The sequence below is a fragment of the Suricata suricatta genome, chromosome 11 (genome assembly GCF_006229205.1).
Source record: "Suricata suricatta isolate VVHF042 chromosome 11, meerkat_22Aug2017_6uvM2_HiC, whole genome shotgun sequence".
Lineage (NCBI taxonomy): Eukaryota > Metazoa > Chordata > Mammalia > Carnivora > Herpestidae > Suricata > Suricata suricatta.
Window position 1 is genome coordinate 56,638,679 of NC_043710.1, and position 22,429 is coordinate 56,661,107.

At 46.4% G+C, this 22,429-nt stretch overlaps 2 protein-coding genes and 2 non-coding genes across 4 annotated transcripts in view; 3 read left to right on the forward strand and 1 right to left on the reverse strand.

Moving 5' to 3' along the window:
- The first annotated feature begins 1,730 nt into the window (after window positions 1-1,730).
- On the forward strand, window positions 1,731-7,080 carry RPS3 (ribosomal protein S3). The gene is made up of 7 exons (XM_029957255.1): window positions 1,731-1,831; window positions 2,994-3,124; window positions 3,402-3,495; window positions 3,981-4,075; window positions 5,533-5,720; window positions 6,158-6,354; window positions 7,006-7,080. The coding sequence occupies exons 1-6, from the start codon at window positions 1,802-1,804 to the stop codon at window positions 6,349-6,351; spliced, it is 732 nt and encodes a 243-aa protein (XP_029813115.1). The 5' UTR covers window positions 1,731-1,801; the 3' UTR covers window positions 6,352-6,354; window positions 7,006-7,080.
- On the forward strand, window positions 2,693-2,841 carry LOC115272868. The gene has a single exon (XR_003900517.1). It is a non-coding gene; the product is annotated as a small nucleolar RNA SNORD15 (small nucleolar RNA).
- Window positions 5,925-6,069, forward strand: LOC115272867. Its single transcript, XR_003900516.1, has one exon. It is a non-coding gene; the product is annotated as a small nucleolar RNA SNORD15 (small nucleolar RNA).
- Window positions 7,081-15,311: 8,231 nt separating the features above from the next.
- The window catches only part of KLHL35 (kelch like family member 35), a 7,558-nt gene continuing 440 nt past the window's right edge, over window positions 15,312-22,429 (reverse strand). Inside the window, exons 2-7 of the mRNA XM_029915634.1 lie at window positions 22,204-22,427; window positions 20,877-21,061; window positions 19,161-19,279; window positions 18,300-18,488; window positions 16,536-16,724; window positions 15,312-15,647 (exon numbers count right to left, since the gene is read on the reverse strand). Of these exons, the coding sequence (XP_029771494.1) occupies window positions 15,459-15,647; window positions 16,536-16,724; window positions 18,300-18,488; window positions 19,161-19,279; window positions 20,877-21,061; window positions 22,204-22,427 (1,095 nt within the window). The 3' untranslated portion in view covers window positions 15,312-15,458. The remainder of the gene's footprint in view (window positions 15,648-16,535; window positions 16,725-18,299; window positions 18,489-19,160; window positions 19,280-20,876; window positions 21,062-22,203; window positions 22,428-22,429) is intronic.

Consider the following 22,429-nt stretch of genomic DNA (forward strand, 5'->3'; position numbering starts at 1 on the left):
AGGCTCTGGTTTGGCAAAGGTTACAACAGGCACCATGAGAGAATGAGGGGCATATCTGGATGAGGAAATATTCTGACCCCAGAAAGCAAGGCTGCTGCTGTGCCACAGCGCCCAGGTCCTGCGTGAGGGCACAGAGAAGTCAGGCAGGCAGACTCACCAGGGTGGAGACTTTATCAGCCTGAATTAATAAACCACAGAGCTGGATATGGATGGGAGTGAGGAGCAGAGGGACACGACACACGGAGGGAAAAAGCCTGTTCCTGGGTCCCTCATCTTAGTGAGGGTTATCACCAAGGGCCCACTACTGGCATCAGAAACTGGGGTATCATTCTAAATTCCCCCTCAATCACTCCCTATCACCAAGATACATAAGTCCACAGCCTACCTACCTCTTTGACTCATCCACTTCTTTTCATTTTCCCTGGTCTCTCTGCTCCACTCCCCCCAGAACTCTGGTAATTCCGTGATGACAGGACAGATCTTTGCATCAGAGTCATTTTAGTGCTGGGGAAAAGCTCAGATGGCTTCTAGGGCCAGATAATACATGAGCGAAGCTGCCAGGGACTTGGGCACAATGGAAAGCCATTTGCCATCTAACTCAGAAGGAGAGTGCTGCATGAGGAAATGTGGGCCTAGTATTTTGCTGTATCTATTTTTAAGAGAAGCCTAAAATAGTTTTACAGAGAAATGTCCTGATTTTAAATGTAGGCAAACTATTGAAATTTAAAACCTGAAACCAATATTGCTCTGTATGTTAACTAACTAAAATTTAAATTAAAAAAAACACAATTAAATAAAATGCAATGCATCTGCAAAAAAAAAAAAACCCATCACAGAGAAACTTCTTCTTTTTCATTGTATCTATATGACATGATGGGTGTTAGCTGAACTATCATGTCACTCATTTCACAATATTTATAAATAAACAATTATGCCGTGTGCCTTAAACTTATACAGTGACGCATGTCAATTATTTCTCAATAAAACTATTATTGAGGCGTTTCAGAGTGAAGTGTGCTGATGTCTGCAATTTACTTTGAAATGCATCAAATGATGCACTGTTGGGTGGACAGAGGGATGGATAGATACCTAATAAAGCAATTATGGCAAAGATGTTAATTGGAGTGTCTTGGGAATGCATATATGTACAATCCTCTCAACGTTTCTGTACATGTGAAGATTTCAAAATGTAAGGGGAAAATGTTTTAATTGAAAAATAATTGTGAGTCCATGAACCATTATTTTGTGACTTCCGTTACAGGTTTTAACGGACTTTATGAAAGTGAGGTAGAGGTAAATGAGTTCATAACATAAAGGGTATAGAACGGTCCTTAGAATATTTAATAAATATTAGATAGTATTATTGTTATCATTTGGAAAGAGGAAATGGTCACAGACCGGAGGAGCTGGACACCTAAACAGATTTCATCGAGGGTTTTCAGCTAACTTTTATTACAGCGTATAGCATAGGGACCAGGATTCCATGCTGTTGCTGTATGACCTTATAACGGTAATTTCCATCTCTGTGCCTCGTTGCTCACTTTTAAGCTAATGAGAATTGGACTGTAAACTCCCCTTCCGTTCCTAGGTTCTGATCGGTCTGCTGCTTTTCCTGTTTCTGCCTATAGGTGTCTCCATTACCCATCTTCCCCCTTCCCTTTAACGCTTTCCTAAAAACTACAATTCCCAGGAAAGCCGACGGGCGTTGACGTCGCGCAGTCCTTTGTCGTAACTTGCGCCCTTTATACGTACTTCCGCCCGCGAGCCACTTCCTTTCTTTTCGGCCCAGCGCGGCACCAAGATGGCGGTGCAAATTTCCAAGAAGAGGAAGGTGAGAGCTTGAGGGCCGGTCCGGGGAACTGGGGCGCCGCGCGGGTCGGGGCTTGTGGGGATGCCTTCGCAAAGACTCGCGGTTCTGTGCTTTGCCTTGGGAGGCGTCCTTGCCCGCGTCGCTATCCCATGGGCTGCGGATGGCGGTGGATGGACGCGGGGCCCGAGCCGGGCGAGCGCAGTACCTCGGCAGAAGGCAGCGAGTCATTTCTGCCGCTTCTGGGCGGAGGGCAGAGATGAGCACCGGGGGCCCCTCCGGCGCCGGAGAAAGCGCTTGTGAGCATTTCTTGGTCGACAGATAGCTTTAGTAAACGTATGGTATTTGTGGAGCGTGAGCCATTTCCCCGCGCGTCTCACCCCCTGGCTTTGGGCAGGAAAGGGAGCAGCGTTTTCATGCCTTCTTACTCTGACAGGATGCAGCCTTCTGACCCCAAAGACCTCAGTTGGAAAGGCTCCTGACAGTTTCTTGCTCCGTTTGGGGCCCAAGGGAATCTCATGGGGGAAGAGGGAGGAGACTTGGGGAGAACACTTCGAGTTTTAACTTTTCGCTTTTCCATGGGCGAAAACTGTAAATTCGCTTTAGAAAGCGGCAGCTTGTCATTTTTGTGCGTGCGTAACATCGTGTAAATCCACATTTTGGAGTTAGGACTTGCCAGTTTTGTAAGACACAGGTACTTCACCACAAGGTAGCCTGGTTGGGGTTCTTCTGATGGTCCCAAGTTGTGTCTACAGTTAGACTGCTTAAGTCACTGTATTTTCCCCAGTTCCGAGGGTAGTTAGCGTCTCCGCTGTGCTGAGTGAATGGGTTGTAAATGTGCACTTTTAGAGCAGCGTTTTGTTCTACAAACACATCTTGAAAACCCTTCAATGAAGAGATGATGACGAGTCTGACTGGAGGTATTCTCTTTGTCCGGGTGGCCCCTACTTCGCGCTGCGTTCTGCGGCAGTTTTAAGGGCCCTTGGGTTAAAGTAACTTCCAAAGGACGACCTAGAGGCATTTGTCTGAGAAGGGTTGCCCCGTTCCTGATGGGACTAGGGTCTAGAGAGGTAACGGGCTGGTTGTCAGAGGTGTGGAAATTTGATGACAGTTGCACTGGCAGGAGAAGTTAGGGAAAAGTGACCCCGTGTCCGTTTTCTAATTGTGAATTTTATCTTTTGGTTAGTTTGTAGCTGATGGGATCTTCAAAGCTGAATTGAACGAGTTTCTCACGCGGGAGCTGGCTGAAGATGGCTACTCCGGGGTTGAGGTCCGAGTTACCCCAACCAGGACAGAAATCATTATCTTGGCCACCAGGTGAAAACTCCATTTTCCTGGCCATCACCTGTAATTGTTGGAAATGCTAGGACGGTGTGTTCCTTTAAATTTTAAGGGGACATCCAGTGAATTGGCTTGAGCAAACGTAGCATTCTTCTTTAGCGGCATTTTAAGTTTAATTCTAGTTCTGGTCATCCACGATTTACATGTTTTTATGTCTGATGAATGAAACTTTACTACCATATATGTAGAAGATTTAAAGTCACATCTGGAATTTTGTGAGAGCTGTAAATTACCCTTTTTTAATTTTCCTCAGGACGCAGAATGTTCTGGGTGAGAAGGGCCGGCGGATCCGAGAATTGACCGCTGTGGTTCAGAAGAGATTTGGCTTCCCTGAGGGCAGTGTAGAGGTGAGTGATCCTAGCTTACACCAGAGGTTACAGTGGTCCTGGAAATGGTTATTTAGAACGTACCTCTGCAAACTCCTACCATCATGAAGACCTTAGTTATGATCACTAAATTTTATAAATGGAGTGGTATTCTGTTGAAGTTCTCTCTTAATAAACAGTGGGCTTCCGTTTATAGGCCTGTTCTTATTTCTGGTGGTTAAAGGAATTTTACATTCAGTTTGGGTGTGGTAATGGGGTGTATGCTGGATTGGCTACCCCGTCGGTTGATGGGGCAGTAGAAGGAGCTAGGGGGGGAGGGCAATAAGGAAAGATTCAGACTATATCACAGTGTTTGTTACTTGTGGGTAGCAGAAGTGTTTGAGTACTTGAGGGACGCCAGCAGGGATATTTGCTTTTTTGCATGATGAATGAACTGATTTTTTTTTTTATTGGAAACGCTGGTGAAGGTAACAGGTTTAAGGGTGTGCCTTGTTTCCTTCTTAAAGCTTTATGCTGAAAAAGTGGCCACAAGAGGTCTGTGTGCTATTGCCCAGGCAGAGTCTCTGCGTTACAAACTCCTAGGAGGCCTCGCTGTGCGGAGGTAAGTGTCTTCAGCCTTTTAATGATGATACTTGGCTGTAAAGGGAATACTCGGAGCTTTGGGAGTAGAACAAAAACTCCAGGCATCTCCAGGGAGAGAGTGTTAGCATTCCTGTTGAAGTTACTCAGATCCATTGAGTGCAGGGATTATAAAGAGATAAGACATAGTCTGATGGGGGAGAGCTTATCTGTGAGCAGTAGGGAGATAGTGCTGTGAGGAGGGAGGGCTAGAAAGCCATGAGGTGGCTAGATTGGCTCCTACTGGTAAGATTTCAGTAGGAGTTCTTTGTGCAGTTTCACTATTTGTGAAATTATCAGAAAGCCATGCCTGGCTGTTTGGGATTTAGTCAGTACTTCATGTGGAGCCCTGGCAGGTTTTTCAGCAGGGGAAGGACATGAGAGCTGAGCTTTAGGAAGGTTGACCTGATGGGGAGATAGCACAAAGGCTGTAGGCAGGGACCTTAAAAAAAAAAAAAAAAAAAGGCTGCCTGCCTGGTTTGAATACCAGTTTATACTACTTAGAACCGTGGTCCTCAAAAGCTTGGTCTCTGGGCCAGCATCACTGCCATCATCAGAGGACCTGTTACTTTCTCAGTCTCCACCCACTGAAGTGGAAAGTGGGGGTGTGGCCTAGCAACCTGGTCCAGGATTTTGTACATAGTGAAGTTTGACTTAGAAGTTCTGAGACCTGAGCCATTTATTGAGCTTCTGACCCTTGGATCTCCTATTTGTAAGTGGAGTTCATTCCATGCCCCTCACCCTTTGGTGGTGATTAAGTGAGATGATGCGAAGGGGCCTGGATCCTAGAAGGATCCTGCCTTCCCTTCCCTGTTGAAAGGGACTCCTACCTCTCCGTGTTCGTATTTCCCAGGATATACGGTGATAAAATGAGTTGGCATGATATTTTAAGGCTTACTGTCCATTTATAGGCCTACAAACCTCTTTTTCCAGCACTCTAGTCACGGCGGGCTAGGAACCCACACTAGTAGTAATGGTTTCTAATGAACGTGAATTGTGGAGATAAGGGGCCACTCAGTGACTGGGGCACCTCTCTGGGTTCTTAATCTGAGTGCTTGCTTGATTGTGAAATGCTGAGTTTTACCATCCTCACCATTTAATTCCGGGTTTAATTGGCCTGGGTTGGGGTCTAGATTTCACAGGTTTTTTTGGTTCTATTTTAATCTTCTTGAGGTGATCCTAATATGCAACCAAGGCTAGGAAGCATGTTAGAAGGAATTGGTATATATACCCTAAGGAATCCGCCTAAGATGAGGTACAGTGGGAATGAAGGAAAATTGCCAGCCTCTGGTCAAATTTACTCTCCATTAAACGAACATTGAAGATCGTGCAGACTAATTAAGTCTTGTGCCTTTTGTTTCTGTTTTATAACATGGTGGGGTGCAGTGGGCTTGAACAATCCTGTCTTTGGTGATAATCCTGTCTCCTCTTCTCCCAAAGGGCCTGCTATGGTGTGCTGCGGTTCATCATGGAAAGTGGGGCCAAAGGCTGTGAGGTCGTGGTGTCTGGGAAACTCCGCGGACAGAGGGCTAAATCCATGAAGTTTGTGGATGGTCTGATGATTCACAGCGGGGACCCTGTTAACTACTATGTTGACACTGCTGTGCGCCATGTGCTGCTCAGACAGGGTGAGCAGCTGGGAGTGCTTGGGGCAAAGGGCCTTTAGCAGATAGGGGTGCTTTCTATGCACACCTCAGTGTTGGGGGAATTCGTTTTGGGAGTGGTGCAGCATGTCTATGCTCCTGGAGTTCGCTGTTGAAGGTGCTGTGTTGAACTGCGAGAGTTCCTGAGATCAGTCAGATCCAAGAGTTAACCTCAGCCAGCTGTGTGCCCTTCAGTGATGACACGATGACGAGTCAGAAAGGTCACGTCCTGCTCTTGGTCCTTGTCAGCACCATGTTCTGTGGTGCTGTGCATGGGTTCCTTTTGCAAAAGTGTCCTGTTTATTGATTGATTAGAGGCATTTGTCTGAGAAGGGACCGAGCTAGGGTGCTTGAGTAACCTGTTGTTCTCTCCCTTCTGTCCTCTCCTATCGTAGACAGATTCTAACTATGGCATCTTCTAGGTGTGCTGGGCATCAAAGTGAAGATCATGCTTCCCTGGGACCCAAGTGGTAAAATTGGCCCTAAGAAGCCCCTGCCAGATCATGTAAGCATTGTGGAACCCAAAGATGAGATCCTTCCCACCACCCCCATCTCGGAACAGAAAGGTGGGAAGCCAGAGCCGCCTGCCATGCCACAACCAGTGCCCACAGCATAACAGGTACGTCTCCAGGGGCCTCTTGGGGTAGAATAAGACCCTATTCCCTGTCTTCCTATTAATAATTGTATACCCCATGCTGTGGTAAGCACTTGCTATGTAAAAATTGGACTATACTTGTTTTACAACACAAGTTGGAGGCAGAGGCCATTTACCTAGGGATTCTGTTGGGAGAAGTATTTGCTTTTGGTCTCTTAAGTTCCTCTGTTGGGTTGCCTGGGTGGCTTAGTCATTTGAGTGTCTGACTTTTGATTTTGGTTCATGTTGTGATCCCAGAGTTGTGGGATCGAGCCCCGTGTTGGGCCCTGTGCTGAGCATGGAGCCTGCTTAATTAAGATTTTCATTCTGTCCCTCTGCCCCTCTCCCCCTGCTCATGCTCTCTAAAATAAAAAAATTCCTGTTACTGTTTGAAACAAGTTTTCATTTATTTGCTTAAAATCATCAAGACACTCTTGTTAATAATTATCCATTCCTCAGCTGCCCCTTCTATAGTTAAACCAGTAACACCAAGCCTCTTCTGTACCCAGCACCTCTTGTTTGTTTCTAGGTGTTCTGTGTCTATATATTCTTGACACAAACCCTTAATGGGAAATGAAAGAACCCAATATTCAGGTGAGGATTCTGTTCTTACTGTTGTGCTTTATTCTGTTTCAGGGTCTCCTTGGCTGCCGGATCTGGAGTTTGGATTATGCTCTGTAAAGACCTTTAATAAAATCTTTGAAAAAGACACATGGTTTGACTAGACTGTAGGTCTCCCATTTGGACTGATAATTCTGTTGGCCCAAGGGAACATTCCTGGATTGATTCTTTGGGCTGCCAGGCTCACTTTCCTGGAAATCCTTGGTTTCAGCTGTGCTTGTGAGGGAGGAGCCAGAGCAGAGTTAACCAGACCTGATTCCCATAAATCTGGAGAAAGTGGAAGCTAATGGCTAATAGGACAGCACCTTGATTAATTCACCTGCAGTTTGGGGTTATAGGTTTAGAAGAGGGATATATTTGAGATGACTTGTTTTTCCCCTGATGCATAAGAAAATCTGTATTGCACATAGAAAATCAGTGTGTTTTATATTGCCCATTATGTTTTGGGTCATTCTACACTATAGGTAATGTTCTATGTAATTCTTATTTAATCCTGAGCATCTCTAAAGTATAAAGAGAATTTGCTAGTGCTACTGAAGAGCCTGATGCAGAAGTACATTTTCCTAAGCAGTGTAGAGCTGTGATTAGAATTCACATTTCTGTGCTCTTCCCTTGGAGCTGTTACACTCTAGAACGTTTTACCTTGTCTGTAGTTTGTCATGTCTAGAAGTATCAGTTCATTAGCAGGGACACTCACCTTGGGAGGTCTCTAATCTCTAGCGTAGCTAATGGGTTAATGACCACTTCCCATGTTTTAGGGAGTGGAATGTATTATTAGGAAGTAGACCCTGAATACAAAAATGAACGTTTCTTTATTTCCCTATGCTTCTCACCTTGAGGTGACAGTTTCTCAAGGTGATGAGTTTTCTGGGAAGGGCTGAGGTGGTTATGAGCAGACAGGCTGGTATTGGGCCTCCTCAGTAACTGCATGTAAGTGAGGTTTGAGTGCCTTGATACTGTGCCCACCGCCAAATTTAATGCAGTATGGACAGCTGTCATAAGGTCTTATTTATCCTTTGTGGGTAAAATGAATGGTATTTTGCAATTTTACTGAAAATGATGTGCTAGGTTCATTCTTGTATCTCTGGACTTCTGTAGTTTGGTTGTAAGGGGATCTTTTTTATTGTGAAACTAGTTCAGCTAATACAGGCATCCAGAATATTTGGTGCTGGAGACAAATTAAGGCAGTCTTGGTCATCTAGGACCTCAGTATCTAGAACTGGCACAGCCAGTCACAGGGCTTCATATATTAGATGAGGTGATTAAATTCCTTTACTTTGAATATACTTAAAACTGAAAGTTGTGTGGGGTTCAGACATGGTGTTAATGTAACTCCCCACAAGGGGGTGCTGTAGCAGGAAATAAGCACCAGAGTAGCAGCTTGGGGAAGAAAAGTAATAAAACTTGAATAAAGCATGCAGGTTATTAAAGTGCATGTGTAAAGCTTGAGTTAAAACATGAACACCCCTGGATGGCCATTATTGAGGTGATGAAAGGGAAGCTAAAGAACAGCTGGAATGTGAGAGCTTGAGAAGAGGTCCTGAGTGTAAGCATGGGTCCCAGACCAATGGACAGTTGTCAATATGGAGAACCAGGAAAAGTGCAAAAACTGGCACCAGAGGACAATGGGTAAAGGGTTTCTTGAGGGGTGTGGGGGGAGGTATACCTCCAGACAAATGTCACTGTTGTCACAGCTGCTGTAGGCCTGCCCACAGCAGAGTGATAATGTGTGGAGTCTGCTAATTTTAGCCCCCACTTCAGTCAGCCAATCTTCTCTACTAGTTGGAAATGCTCAAGCCTGGTGGGGGTGGAGATAACCTCTTTCTGCAGAGTGCTTAAGAAAGGCAGACAAGCAGTGGGGAGATGCTAGGCATGTCAATCTCTGAGCCTCTGCTTATCTGCATGAGATCTAGCACCGTGCTTGATCCTTACATCCTCCATAAATGCTGGATATAACTATTAGTACATAGGCATATCCACTTGGAAATGATTAGTAGCTTAACTTCATGGTATTGGATTCTCCCCATCCTAGCTAAGGACCCTGAGCATAGAAACTGGGCTTTCTGTTTCTGCTGGGAAGTTGGCATAGCTGGTCAGGCCTCCCTATAACCTGATTTTACCATGCTGCATCCCACCAGTGGTTGTTTCTGAGCTATGTATAAATGTAGCTGTTCTATGTTAGGGCCTGCCAACATCAGAGCAGGAAGTCATTTAAGTATTGAGAGTCAATATATTCAGAGGCATGAGATTTTAAGGTTAGTTTATCCATGAAACAAACCATTTATCTGTCATTGATCAAAAACTACACATATAACTTGGTAAGCAGCATGACTGGCGAGAGAATCATTGTTACGTGCCCTGAGTTTGCTGTAAACATTCCATTAATCGGAACATCCCTAAAATGGGCTAGTTCTGTCACTAACTTCATTTTATAGCAACTTTAGCCCACATGATACATCTTAAAGGAATGTGAGTTTTCTTAGGCTTTGAAAAATACTTGGGATATCTCCTAAGACCCTACTTATGGTTTGACAAGTGACACGAAGCCCTAGTTTGGGAACAACTTACTCTACACCTGCATTTTTTTGCAAATACGAGGCCCCCAATGGCTCTGAAATTCAAATGAGACCGCTGCTGTGCTGCTCAGTCCTGTGTTGTATAGCAGCTCAGGTGGCCTGGTGCAGCTGGGCCTAAGGAGGGAGCAGTGCCGCTGTGATGGGTTCACCCCACGCTCCACCCTCACTGACTGGCCATGGACTGCCCCTGTGACCAGCCTGTACCCGCCAGTCTAGTGTGGTGAGTCAGAGGAGCTGGACCTTTTGAATCCTAAGTTGTTGAGAGGGTAAGGGCTTCCTTTGCCTTTTAAGAATATTTTTCTTTTTAGAGGGAGGAGAGGGAGAGCATAGACCCAGCAATAGGGCCGCTTCCCCATCAAGGATGGGGAACCAGAGATCATGGATCTTGGCTCACTGGGTTTCCCTCAATACAACAGGAAGACTAGCCATCGCTATTTACCACCTGGGTCCAATGGACACTGTAGCTTTTATATTTTAAGTCACTTTACAAATAATTTACGGAAGAATAAAGGGAAAGTGGAAAATAGTTTTACAAGTTTTACAAGTATTTAGTGTTTAAAAATACTAACATTTTATTTTAACGTTTATTTTTGAGAGAAGGAGAGAATCCCAAGCAGGCTCCGTGCTGTCAGCGAGAAGCCCAGTACAGGGCTCGAACCCATGAACCGTGAGATCATGACCTGAGCCAAAATAAAGAATCAGATGCTTAATCAATTGAGCAATCCAGGTGCCCCTAAAAATATTAAAATTTTAGCAAGTATTAGCACAAGTCTGAATATACTAAAAATGAGTGAATTTTATGGGATGTGAATTACATTTCAGTAAAACTCATTCATGTATTCGTGAAAACATATTTGTGTGTATGTGTATATATATATACATAAATGAATTAAAACAAACAATTTTGTCTTTTCCTTGCCTGGGAGACATATACCCCAAATCTCTTCAATGCAGTTAAATGCTCTCAGCCACCATGTGCGAAGCTGGAATGTGGTCATCTGGTAACTGCTGATTCCAGATTTCAAGTGTATCTCCAGTGGGCTCTAGCTTCTTGCTCTGGGTTTTTGGTTTTGATTTTGTTCAGTTTTGCGCTTGCATTGTCTGCATGGAATACCTTACAACTTTTGATGGCTCATAATGTTGCAAAGAGGAGAGTTTCTTTGCTCCATAATTTTAAAGCATTTTTTATTTTAGATTTATAATGATCAACTTGAAGGACCAATCTAATGAATTTTCAAAACATCTACAGCATCTTTTCCCCTTCAGTCACCTTAGTACACAACTGCTTAGCATGTCTCCACTTACGGGCTGCAACAAACTATATCAAGTAAATGTTGAGGTGCAGCCGTCATAAAAGAGGAATATTGTACAAAACAGGATGGTACCGGTCTTTGTCAAATAAATACTGTGAGATGAAATCCTTCCTGTTGAATGACTTGACTTAAAATGCCATGTATCCTTTCTGTTTTTAGAAATAGGTTGCTCACTCACCAATTCTTGAGTTTGAGAAAATTCATCTAGGAGGGATTTTGCTAATGTGACCAGTTTCCATCCCCAGAGACGAGAGAGCTGCCATGTGTCCCTGCATTTACTTTCTGGTTTGTCTCTGTTAAGTGTGAAATGTCCTCTGTCCGTTTCCTTCTCTTCTGTCATTATGGGCAGAGAATGAAAAATCCTGAGTTCTCAGCTGACGTCTCCACTTTTATACCTTCTTGAAAGATGACACGCACTATAGGAATACAGTATGGAAACTGAAGGATGATGTAATAATAATGGTTTATTCACTACTGCATCTTCCTTCTGGGCAATACCATCATTCTTCCATGTGATCATTGTAGTCTTGTTTGGGAATAACTGATGAGTAATATGAAGTAATTTTTAGGATAACTAAACAGCAAAGTTTTTCAAGATACAGGGAAAATAAATTCATCATGATCTCATAATGTATTTTAGATTTATAGAAGAATCTAATGAATCCATATGGACATTGCAAGAGAGAATGAGTTTTACTGTCTTTTTTAAAAAGTAAATTTCTCATTGTTTTTTGGAAGCCCTCTAAGAATAAGTCATAAAATATTAATCCTTACAAATAGTTATAACTTCTCAAAAAAGAAATTCAAAACCTAAATTTGGGTCCAGTGACTTCTGATGGTCTACAAAAGTTAAGTCTGTTCTCAGCTGGGGAGAGGATGGCAAACCCATTTGGCTAAGGAGTCATATACTCAGGACGCGTGGGCTGGTTTTATCCTGGACAGTAACAGTCCCTCATTCATCAGGCACCCCGGGGGGTGGGGTGGGCAAAAAGCAGTGGGCTAGGAGTCAGGGAATCCTCTCTCTATGGTCTTGGTCTAACCTGCAGTCCTAGGAAATTAGGACGCTAGTGTATAATCTTTTGCATGTGTTCTGGTGAGCCTCACAGGGAAGATAAACCATGTCTCCCCTCTTCCAACCGGGAGCCCCTAAGGGCAAGGACAACATCCCATCAGGCTGGTGTTTCCCATGGTAGAAATGTCTAGTAGTTCCCCCCGCCCCCCACCTTACCCATGGTTCCACTTTCTGCGATTTCAGTTACCCAAGATCAACCATACTCTGGAAGCAGGTGATTCTCCTCCTGACTTAGGTGCCTAGTAGCCTAACGCTGCATCATGATGTCTATGTCATTCATCTCACTTCATCTCAACCTGTAGGCATTTTATCATCGCACATCATCACAAGAAGGCAGGTAAGTATAGTACAAAAAGAGCCTACATTCACATAACTTTTGTTATAGTGTATTATAATTTTATACTTTATTAGTTATTTTAAATCTATTATTACTGTGCCTAATTTATAAATTAAACTTTATCATAGGTATGTATGTGTGTGTATGTATGTATGTATAAGAAAAACATAGCGTAATAGGGATTTGGTACCAACTGTGGTTTTAGGCATCTGCTAGGGAGCTTGGGATATATTCCCCCACAGATAAGCGGGGACTACTGTATCTTCTTTTTCCAAACAACTGTGCTACACTCAGCCCTGTTTTAGCAGAGCCTGGGCAAGGCTGCATGGAGACAGTGCACTTTATCGGTGGCTGGACCCAGGGTGGAATCCTGGCTCTGCCACTACTCACCAGACCAGTGACGTTAGTAGACAAATCACTTCATAACTCTGAGTGTCTATTTCCTCATTGGTAGGGGAGGAAATAGTACTACCTCACAGGTATTATGAGATAGAAATCCAGGAAACTTTGATAAAGTGTACTGAGTGGGAAGTCTTGTTCGGGGCACTGGTGGATACAGAGGTAAAGCTGACACCTTTCCTGCCTCAAGAAGCCTTCTGTGGGTATGTCAAGGGAGACCAGAGATGTCCATATGCCTGGTGGTGTGGCCTATAAAGAAGGGGCACGAGGAGGGTGATCAGCTCTGGAGTGGAGGGTATCAGATCTGCCCAGGCAGAGAGGGCAGGAAAGGGTATTGGCACTTAAACGGGAGAGTACTGGGGGCATGAAGGGTCATTGTTGGGGAAATGGGGCAGTCTGCTTGGCACACAGGAACTGCCCAGCCCACGTGGGGTGCCCATGTCAAGATCTTACCCTGAATTTACCCCTACTTTTTCCACTCAGACTTTCACCTGGGTGGGCAAGCAGTACAGCTTGTTCTTCGCTTTGTTCTGGGTGTTATCAATGGGGTAGGAATGGCAGGCTCTGAGGGGCTGGGCCTCCACTCCCCTTTCCTCCCCTCCCCTCTGCTATTATCAGCTGTGTCCAGATGGTCACAGGCTTCCTAATCTGAGATAATCAGAGGGTAGCAGCTCAGCTGGGACCCGGGGCTTTGTGCTGGGCTGTGATGGGCCAGTCCCAGCTGGAAAGACCCCACAGATATGGCCCTGGGGCTTTGGAATATGGGGAGGGGCATGGGGCTGGCCCTGTGCTGGAGGGGATGCAAGGAGCAGATGATAGCTCTTCAAAAGGCAATCTAAATGCATCAGAGAAGGAGCCCCAGATGGGGCCTGGCCAGCTCCTCTGGGCCTCAGAAACACAGGCATAGGACCTGAACCTCTGGGTCTCTGCTTCACAGAATATGTGGCATCTTTTGTTCCCTCTCTGTGCTCTGAGCTCATCCCTTCCCCTCCAGCAGTTTTATTTGGCTGCCCATAGAGCCCCAGGCCACCCAGGTGCTTAGGATGGCACAAGGAGCTTGTGCCCCCCGTTGACATTGGGGCATAAGTCCAGGTGTGGAGCTGAGCTGGCTGGGTTCTCAGGCCAGGGGCCTAGTGCCTGTGACCCCAAGCCTGTGGTTTGCTGTGAGCTTTGGCCTCAGGGCTGCTCGTGGTCCCATGACAGTTTTGTTCTGTTTCTACTTCTTTCATGAGTCGGTTCCGCGCACCTTGGCCCTAGCATGTAGCAGTGAGCCTCATTTGTAATCCTTTTTTAAAGCTTTATCCCAGAGTCTGAACCCTAAAGCTGGAGCTTCTCCCTTTCTCATGGTTTTATAATTCTGTTTCTGATCCTTAGATATGTTTGCTTACTTATAAGCCTCAGTCTCTGTCTTTTTATTTATTTTACATTTGTTTGTTTTTTTTATTGTCAAGTTAGCTACCATACAGTGTAATCTTGGCTTCAGTAGATTCCTGTGATTCATCACTTACATTCAACACTCAGTACTCATCCCAACAAGTACCCTCCTCAATGCCCATCACCCATTATCCCTACCCTCACCCCCCCACTGCCATCAACCCTGTTTGTTCTCTGTATTTAAGAGTCTCTTCTGGTTTGCTTCCCTCTCTGTTTTTATCTTATTATTCCTTCCCTTCCCCTATGATCATCTGTTGAGTTTCTCAAATTCCACATATGAGTAAAATCATGATACAGATCTTTATCTGACTTATTTCACTTAGCATAATACTCTCCAGTTCCATCCACATTGTTGCAAATGGTAGTATTCCATTGTATATATAAACCATATCTTCTTTATCCATTCAGCAGTTGATGGACATTTGGACTCTTTCCATAATTTGGCTATTGATGATAGCACTGCTGTTAAACACTGGGGCACATGTGCCCCTATGAATAATCATTCCTGTATCCTTTGGATAAATTCTTAGTAGTGCTATTGCTGGGTCATAGGGTAATTCTATTTTTAATTTTTTGAAGACCTTCCACAGTGTTTTCCAGAGTGGCTGTGCCAGTTTGCATTCCCACCAACAATTAAGCCTCTGTCTTTTTAGTTGTCTGGCTTTTATCTGTCATTGCTAAGTGTTTGGATTGGAGAAGGTGGTTTAGAAAGAGAGAACCATCCTGACCAGAAGTGCTTCATGGATTCCTGAAGCTTCATGAAATCCTGAGTCGTAAACTCTGCCACTGACTAATGTATGTGATCTTGGGTGATTCTCATCTTTTTAAGGCAGTTCCTTCTCTGTAAAATACAAATATGCCAATGATCTTAAATGTAAAGACAGTGGTTACCTCTGGGATGGATGTGGGAAGGAATGGGTTTAGGAATGGATGTTGCTAAAAGGCATTTGTAAAGATCTTTTTCTTAAGCTAGATGGTGGAAACACAGATATTTACTTTATTATAATTCTTAAACTGTATAAAATACTTTTTATGCATGAAATGTTTCATAATTTTTTTAACATGGCCACACTGCCATCATGAAGGTAAACGGGGTGTAACATATGAAGGTGCTTTGTAAAGAGTCAAAGGAGTAGATATTGGGAATTACTTCTCCAGGCAAAGCAGTCTTGAGCTGGAACACAGACCCAACCTTTGAAGCAGGTTTTATTTCTATGAGAAAGAGGGGGGCAATAAGTTAAGGGGCTATTTACATGGAGGTGCCATGAGGGGAGCAGTGGTGAATCTGAGTTCTCATTCCTTTCTCTGCTTCCTGGCTCAGGCTGCTCAAGTCTGTGTCACTTGCTCAGGCTCTGAATGATGGTGACACAGCCATGGGAGCTGGTACAACGCTGTAGGGATGGCTGGGCCTCCACCTGCCCACTGCTGGGGTCAAAGATGAAGACTTCGTCGGTGCTCTCCCCAAGATCATCCCGCCCACCAAGGATGTGGACCTTGCCATCACACACTGTCACGCCACAGCTCTCCTAGATGGACAAACAGAAAAATAATCAGCTCTGGGTACAGCCTAGAGCACCCTCCATCCCTAGCTGGCCAGGCCAGACAACAGCCACAGAATATGAGCAGGCAGTCTATATGGCAGAAAGGCAGGGACTGGATGAATGTGAGTTCAAGCCCTGGCTTGACTCTTACTAAATGGCCTTAGACAAGTCACTTAAGCTCTTTGGGCCTCAGTTTCCTTGCCTGCAAAGTGAGAATAATAATTGTACCTTCTTCATAAGGTTGCCTTAACAGTTAACGGGGTTAAGCAACTAAAGCATTTTACATAGTGCCAGTAACAGTGATAACAATCACAACTACTGTGATCTCAGACTCACAGAAACCAGAAATCTCAGGCTCTTAGAATCACTGAAGGTCAGAACTGGCAGGGACCAGCAATCCAACCACATGCCTATGTAGTCTCTTTGGAGTTTCAGGGAAGGGGACAGGAGGTGGGGGAAAGCAAGGAATGCAGGGGCCAGAACATCCAGGACTTGGACCTCCCTGCTCAGATATTACTAGGGCAAGGGAACTTACCAAGTCCTCTTTCAACCCTGACCTCCCCACAATAGACTACCAGCTGCAGGAGAGATTGCAGGGTCATTTAGACCAAGACCTCCATTCAAGGCTAAAGCACCTGGGACTTGGGATCCATGCTCTGCCTTAATATGGCCTAACTGGTGGCCTTGGGTGAGGCCTCAACCTCTCTAAGGCTGGTCTCCTCATCTGTGGGACACAAGGCTGGATATCATAATAAGGACAAAGCAAAGGAATTCTGTAGAACTGCCTAGCATGGAGTCCACATCCTTAGACATGGGACTTTGCTCTCCTGAATGCAACCAGTACCAAGGCTGTGTCCAGGAGCCTCTACTTACCACAGGCCTGGGGAGGACAGCTGCCTCCCCCCAGACATCTGTGCCAGGGTCGTAAGTGAAGATTTTGCTCATGAGGCCTCCCACCACATAGATGGTGCCCTCAAGGGAGACAGCCTCGAGACAGCATTGTGAGAAGGGCGCTGGTGATCGCAGGCTCCACCGGTCCTCCTCGGGGTCAAAGCACTGCACCTGAGGGGTAGGAGGGGCTGTGGTGAAACTTCACCCCCAACTGCCCTGCTGCCCACATCCTCCCGCCTCTCTGGCTGGGGGGACTCATTCAACACATTGCCGGTGTCCACTAGGCCTGAGCTAGCATCTGGGAGAATAGAGGAGACCCACTATCCCTGCCCTCAAGTGTGCTGAGTCTGGTTTCACATTCTAGTCCCAGCCCTGGACTCCTGCCTTTGTCCAAAGCCTCCTCATCCTTCAAGGTCCAGGAAAGGTCTGTGTCCCACGAGATAGAAATACCATCTGCATTAGTGCTCAAGAAGGTCCTCAGAGAGCAGCCCCCCTGGTAGAGATGCATTTCTCGTTGCACACATTGTCAACCCTCTTTCCTCCGCCTGGTGCTCTGAGCTTGACAAGATTCCAGCTGGGCTGTCTTGGCAGTCCCCATCCCTACAGCTGTCTGCAGGCTTCCCAGCCCCTTCCACAAGCTCTGAGGGCTTCCTGCCTCCGTGTTTACCTTTACTCTGTTTCCTCAGCTGTTTCCTTGGAGACCCCCGGAATGACCTATAACAAATCAGTGCTGCACAAAAGGGTATTAAAGGGCTGTTTCCCCCAGCCAGCCCCAGGAAGGTGGTGGCGGGAGGAGGACGGGGGACAGAATAAGGAGGGATGAGGGATGCTAGTTTTTGAAAGATTCAGGTCCCAGGACCACAGACTTGTGAGGCCATCCTCGGAAGGGAAGGAGAGGAAAGAAGCTGCTATCAATATTAAATTAAAAAAAATTTTTTTTAATGTTTTTACTTATTTTTGAGAGAGAGAGAGAGAGTGTGAGCAGGGAAGGGTCAGAGAGACAAAGGAGTCACAGGATCTGAAGCAGGCTCCAGGCTCTAAGCTAGCTGTCAGCACAGAACCTGACACAAGGCTTGAACCCACGAACTGTGAGATCATGACCTGAGCCGAAGTCAGACACTTAACTGACTGAGCCACCCAGGCGCCCCTCAAGATTAATTTTTTTCACAACTTAAATGTTCAGCAACAGAAAATTTGGTTGATAGACTATGGTTCACCCACCCAAAGAACTAATGAAATGAAGGGCTGTGAAGAGGTTGTAAGCATGTGGAAAGTTGCTTACATTTAAATGAGAATAAAAAGCAGAATGCAAAATTTTACTAACAGGAAGAACACAAAACTAAAACACAAAAAAAGATTCAGAAGAAGCTTGGAAGGCAATGTACCAAAATATTAATAGTAGTTATCCTTTGGTGGTGGGATCATGGGTGATATTTTTCTGTTTCTATGTTTCCTAAATTTTCAGTAATGTGTGCTGGTGGTTGTTTGGAGGAAAAACATTTTCAGTAATCTCATCCATGCCCTCACTTAATTTTTAAAATGTATGAAACCACTATGGCACCAGGTAAAATATTCAGGTCAGACTCACTATGTGACCTTGGGTTCATCCATCTCTCTGAACTCATTCCTTGCCTGAAATAAAGTCACTTCTCAGGGTTGTTGAGTGTGAGAAAACGGAGGAGGACATGAAAGTGCCGGTTCTGCACCTGGCACACAGCAGACCTCCAACGCCCTGTCTGTGCCCACCTTGTTAGTGCTGACGCCATCTTGGCCGGCACCCCCGATCACGAAGATTCTGCCGGTGCAGGCCACCACTGCCGCTGAGCTCACGGCCTGGGGAAGAGGTGTCGCGGGCGCCCAGGTGTTGGAGAAGGGGTCATAGCGTTCTACGCTGCGCAGGCGCCGAAGGCCATCGAAGCCGCCCACCGCGAACAGCTGCGGAAGAGGACAAACAAGGTGGAGAACAAGCAAGGGGGAGGTGTGGCGGTGATTTCCGGCGGAAGTCAAAGCCATCTGCATGCCAGCCCCACTGGCTCTGCTTTGTGGAGAGAAACTTTCTCAAGATCCATACTGGCTGGGTGCTTCCCGGCACTGCCAGCGCCTGGGGGGCCTCCATGCACTTACCAAACCTCCCTGAGCAGTCTCCTCTGTTAACTGGGGATACTGAGATCAGTCTCTGGGGTGGGTACTAAACTCATAAAATATCTGGCACCAAGCTGAAACTTAATAATAACAGCTAGTAATTTATTCAGAGTTTATCAACTCACTTTAGTGATCCTTAGAAGCACTTCTATTTTCTTTTCTGAATTTGGGATGTAGCATACAACGATAATTAGCAGATTCCGCCCCCCCTCCCCTTTATTTTAAGCGACAAAGTCAAAATTCAAACCTAGTCTGGCCACAAAGCCCAACCTTTGACCTCTGACCACTAGGCTGTACTATTATGGTGATTAGTATTAGCATTATTGTGTAACTGCAGGCAAGTATCTTTCCTTTTTGGTGCCTAAGATCCCATTTTTCAAAGAGAGTGTCTTAGAGGGCCTTCCCCCAGTAAGTCCATTGATCTGTGCTTGGGTCCACAGGGCAGCAGCTGCTGTATGTCCCTACCTGCCCCTGCATGACTGCCATCTTATGCCTCCACCTGCCCTTGAGCAGTGAGGCCACCTTGATCCAGGTGTGCAGAGGGGAGCTAAACATCCACACATCACGGCTGTTGATGTGGCCTCCTAGAAAAGAGAAGCAGCTGTTGACCCCAGGCCCCCTTGCCCCAGCACCCCTAAAGACCTAGAAATAAGGGCCCCCAGATGCAAAGGAAGCATTAAGGGTAGACAGCAGGAAGGACTCCCCCCCACCACGCTGGTGTGAGGCTCTGGGTCTGTGACCTGGACAGTGTGCTTTGAATGAATGGTGGGAAGGTGTGAGTTAGGACAAGGGGCAGGAATTTTGAGGGGAGAGGCCTGAGAGACTCAGGGAGGAGCTGATCTTCACTGAGTGCCTTATGGCCATATGCTCAGAGTTAGAACTCAAATAAACATAAGAGTTTAAAGTGTGCCCAAGACAAGCGTCAGGAAGGTGATGGAGGCAAAGGGAAAGCAGAGTCACCTGTGCTGGGATGGGAAAAGGTAGAGTGTGACTTAGTAACCCTGCCTTATTTCTGCCCTTACCTGCACGATTTCATGTCCTCATTTCTCCATGAGGTGTTAGGATTATTGCACCCACTTTACAGAGAGGAAACTCAGATGTGGCTTAGAAACCAGGAATGCACCGCTAAAGACCACATGGCCTTTCACTCCAGATCACGGACCAGAATCAGAACTTCTAGTCCCTGAAGCTGAGCACTGGTATGTCTTGTGGGGCCAGCCCTGGAATGCAGGCTGTGGACTCTCCTTCCCCGTTCTTCCTGGGGTTACTGACCAGGGACTCGCCTATCAGGAGCAGCCTTCCCAGGGACAACCCTGACTACATCCCTCAGCCTGAGCCCATGACTCAAGCTCCCTGTCTGTTTTGTAGCCCTTGCCTCTGTGAGGCCCTACATGTTGCTCACAGGCCGTGAGGAGCTTTGGAGAAGTTATCCAGTAATAAAGTGTGGTCTGGATGGTCCCTGAGGCCTTTCTGGTTTATTCAGCTCCTTATCCTTTTCAGACACCCATAGCTCCCTACAACAAGTGCAGTCTACCTAGGTCTGGAATCAAAGCCTCTCTGACCTGACTGGACTCCCTTCCTCTCCCAGATGCACTCACTTTGGAGACCTGAGTACCTGGGGTTCCTTTCAGCACGTTCCTGTCTTCATGCCTTTGCCTATGCTGTTCCCTCCAGGTTTTCAAGGTCCAGCTGAAAAGTCTGGTGGTACAGTGAAGTCTCTCCATCTTCAGTGTCACTCCAGGGAAGCAGGGACTATTTTAGTCTCTAAATCTCTAGGGCCTGAATCTCAGGGAGGGCACAGTCCATCGGTATCAAACCGATCTGTGTTCTTTCTTCCTAGCTTTGCCATTTTTGAGATAATGGGAAAATTCTTAACTTCCTTGTGAAATGGAGCTGTAGGGGAAACTGAGTAACTAATGTAAGCTGCCTAGCATAATGTCCTGTAGGTAGTCCGCTAAATAGAAGTGATTAATACTACCGTAAACTGAAGTGGACTTTGGCGAATAACGGTCCGAATCACACTAGTGATCGGCTCTGCAGATCTATGTACCACTTCAGACGATAACCACAGGTTTTCAGGAAAATCCCACCCCCATTTCTCAATTGGAGATTAAAACAAGGGACCAGCATGAGAGGCAAGGAGCCAATCCTGTGGGGCTGCTGCTGCGGACTTGCCCTCACCAGAAACATAGACGTCATTGCGCAGAGCACAGGCGGCGAACTCTGAGCGCGTGTACCCTGGGAGGCTGGGCAGTGGGGTCCAGCGCCGACTCTCTGGATGGTAGGCATCAGTGAAGGGCAACTTCAGGAGCCCCTTGCGGTCACAGCCACCGATGATCACGATCACTTCAGCTAGGTCCATGAATCTGTCAGGGTGATAAGCCCAATGCCTGTTAACCTGCACCCAACTCTTGGCCCTCTCTCACCCTCTTGATGACCACACTGTACTGACCTGCTGCCCTTCCATGCCCTTTTGGCCTCTGGCCCCATGCTGGACTCTGCCACCTCCAACCTCCTTTCCAGCTATTGATAGAAGAGCGTCACACTAATCCTTAACCCCAATCTACTGACCGCTAAATTAGAGAGAAAGAATCTTTACAGAGCCCTTACCTAGAAAAGTTACCTCATTTAATCCTTATGATAATCTCATTAGGCAGGGATTACTACTCCTTTTGCAGAGGAGGGAGCTTTGGCTTGCCACAAGTCATGGAGCCAGTAAGTGAGAGAGCTGGAATTCAAGTCCAGGTTGGGTGCCACTCACTCATTCTCTTCACCCCTTTCTGCCCTTCATCCCTAATGAAGACTGCTAATTCGGCTGCCTCCCTCCTACTGTAATCACCTAAACCCATTCCCTAATTACTAATTCCATAGGACCAGGCTACACACCCTTTCAGCAAAGCCTCCTCCCCTCCCACTAAGCAACCCCTCAGGCAACCACACCAGAATTTCCAAACCAAGCCACCCGCTTCCTACCTAATTCCTTTGACAAACATTGAGCATCTTCTTTGTACCAGGTCCTGAGCTTAGTGTGGGAAGACAGAGGTGTCCTGTCTTCTATCCCTGGGAGGGTGACAGCCCATCTTGGACTACTCCACGCAAAGTCTCCTGGTCTGGCTGTTCCAGGGGTGGGAGTAAGCCTCTTTCATTTTTTTTTTTTAAAGGCCTATTTATATCCCTTACTAGACTGAGCTCTCGAGATAAAAGGTATTTCCAACTACTCCCAAGTCCCAGGCATCCAGTACAAGACCTGCACGGAGGAAGCACTCAGAATTATGGATGGATGGGCAAAACAACGGATGTGTGTAAGGTGCAAGATCCCTGCCTCTCCTTCATTGGACTCTTAACTCTTCAAGGGCAGAATTCCCAATACCAAGGCCATGAAATGTGTGCCGAATGCATGACCACATCTCATTCCAGAGGCACGATTTTGTGATTGGATTAAAAGATGTCACAGGACTGAGTGGTTGAAGAACAGGGGATGAGCAAGGGAATGGGGCAGGGGGCGCACCTCCGCGGCCGGGCGCGCAGCGCGCCAGCCTCGCGGCCAAGGATGAAGTAGGCGCGGGCCTCGAGCAGCAGAGGGCGGCACTCGCGGTTGGCCTGCAGCAGCTCGTCGGCCTCCACCTTCTCCAGGAAGTAGGCGGGCGCCAGCAGGGGCAGGCGCACGTGCTCCAGCAGGCGCCGCAGCTGCCCGCGGCGGGCCGGCGCGTCGTGGCGCACCCAGCGCATGGCCG

What these genes read in the sequence shown, in the direction of transcription:
- RPS3 (XM_029957255.1), top strand. Translation starts at nt 1,802, where the DNA reads ATGGCGGTGCAAATTTCCAAGAAGAGGAAG. An exon ending in TCCCTGAGGGCAGTGTAGAG is followed by an intron (nt 3,496 to 3,980) that starts GTGAGTGATCCT and finishes TCCTTCTTAAAG; the next exon opens with CTTTATGCTGAAAAAGTGGC. An exon ending in CCATGTGCTGCTCAGACAGG is followed by an intron (nt 5,721 to 6,157) that starts GTGAGCAGCTGG and finishes GGCATCTTCTAG; the next exon opens with GTGTGCTGGGCATCAAAGTG.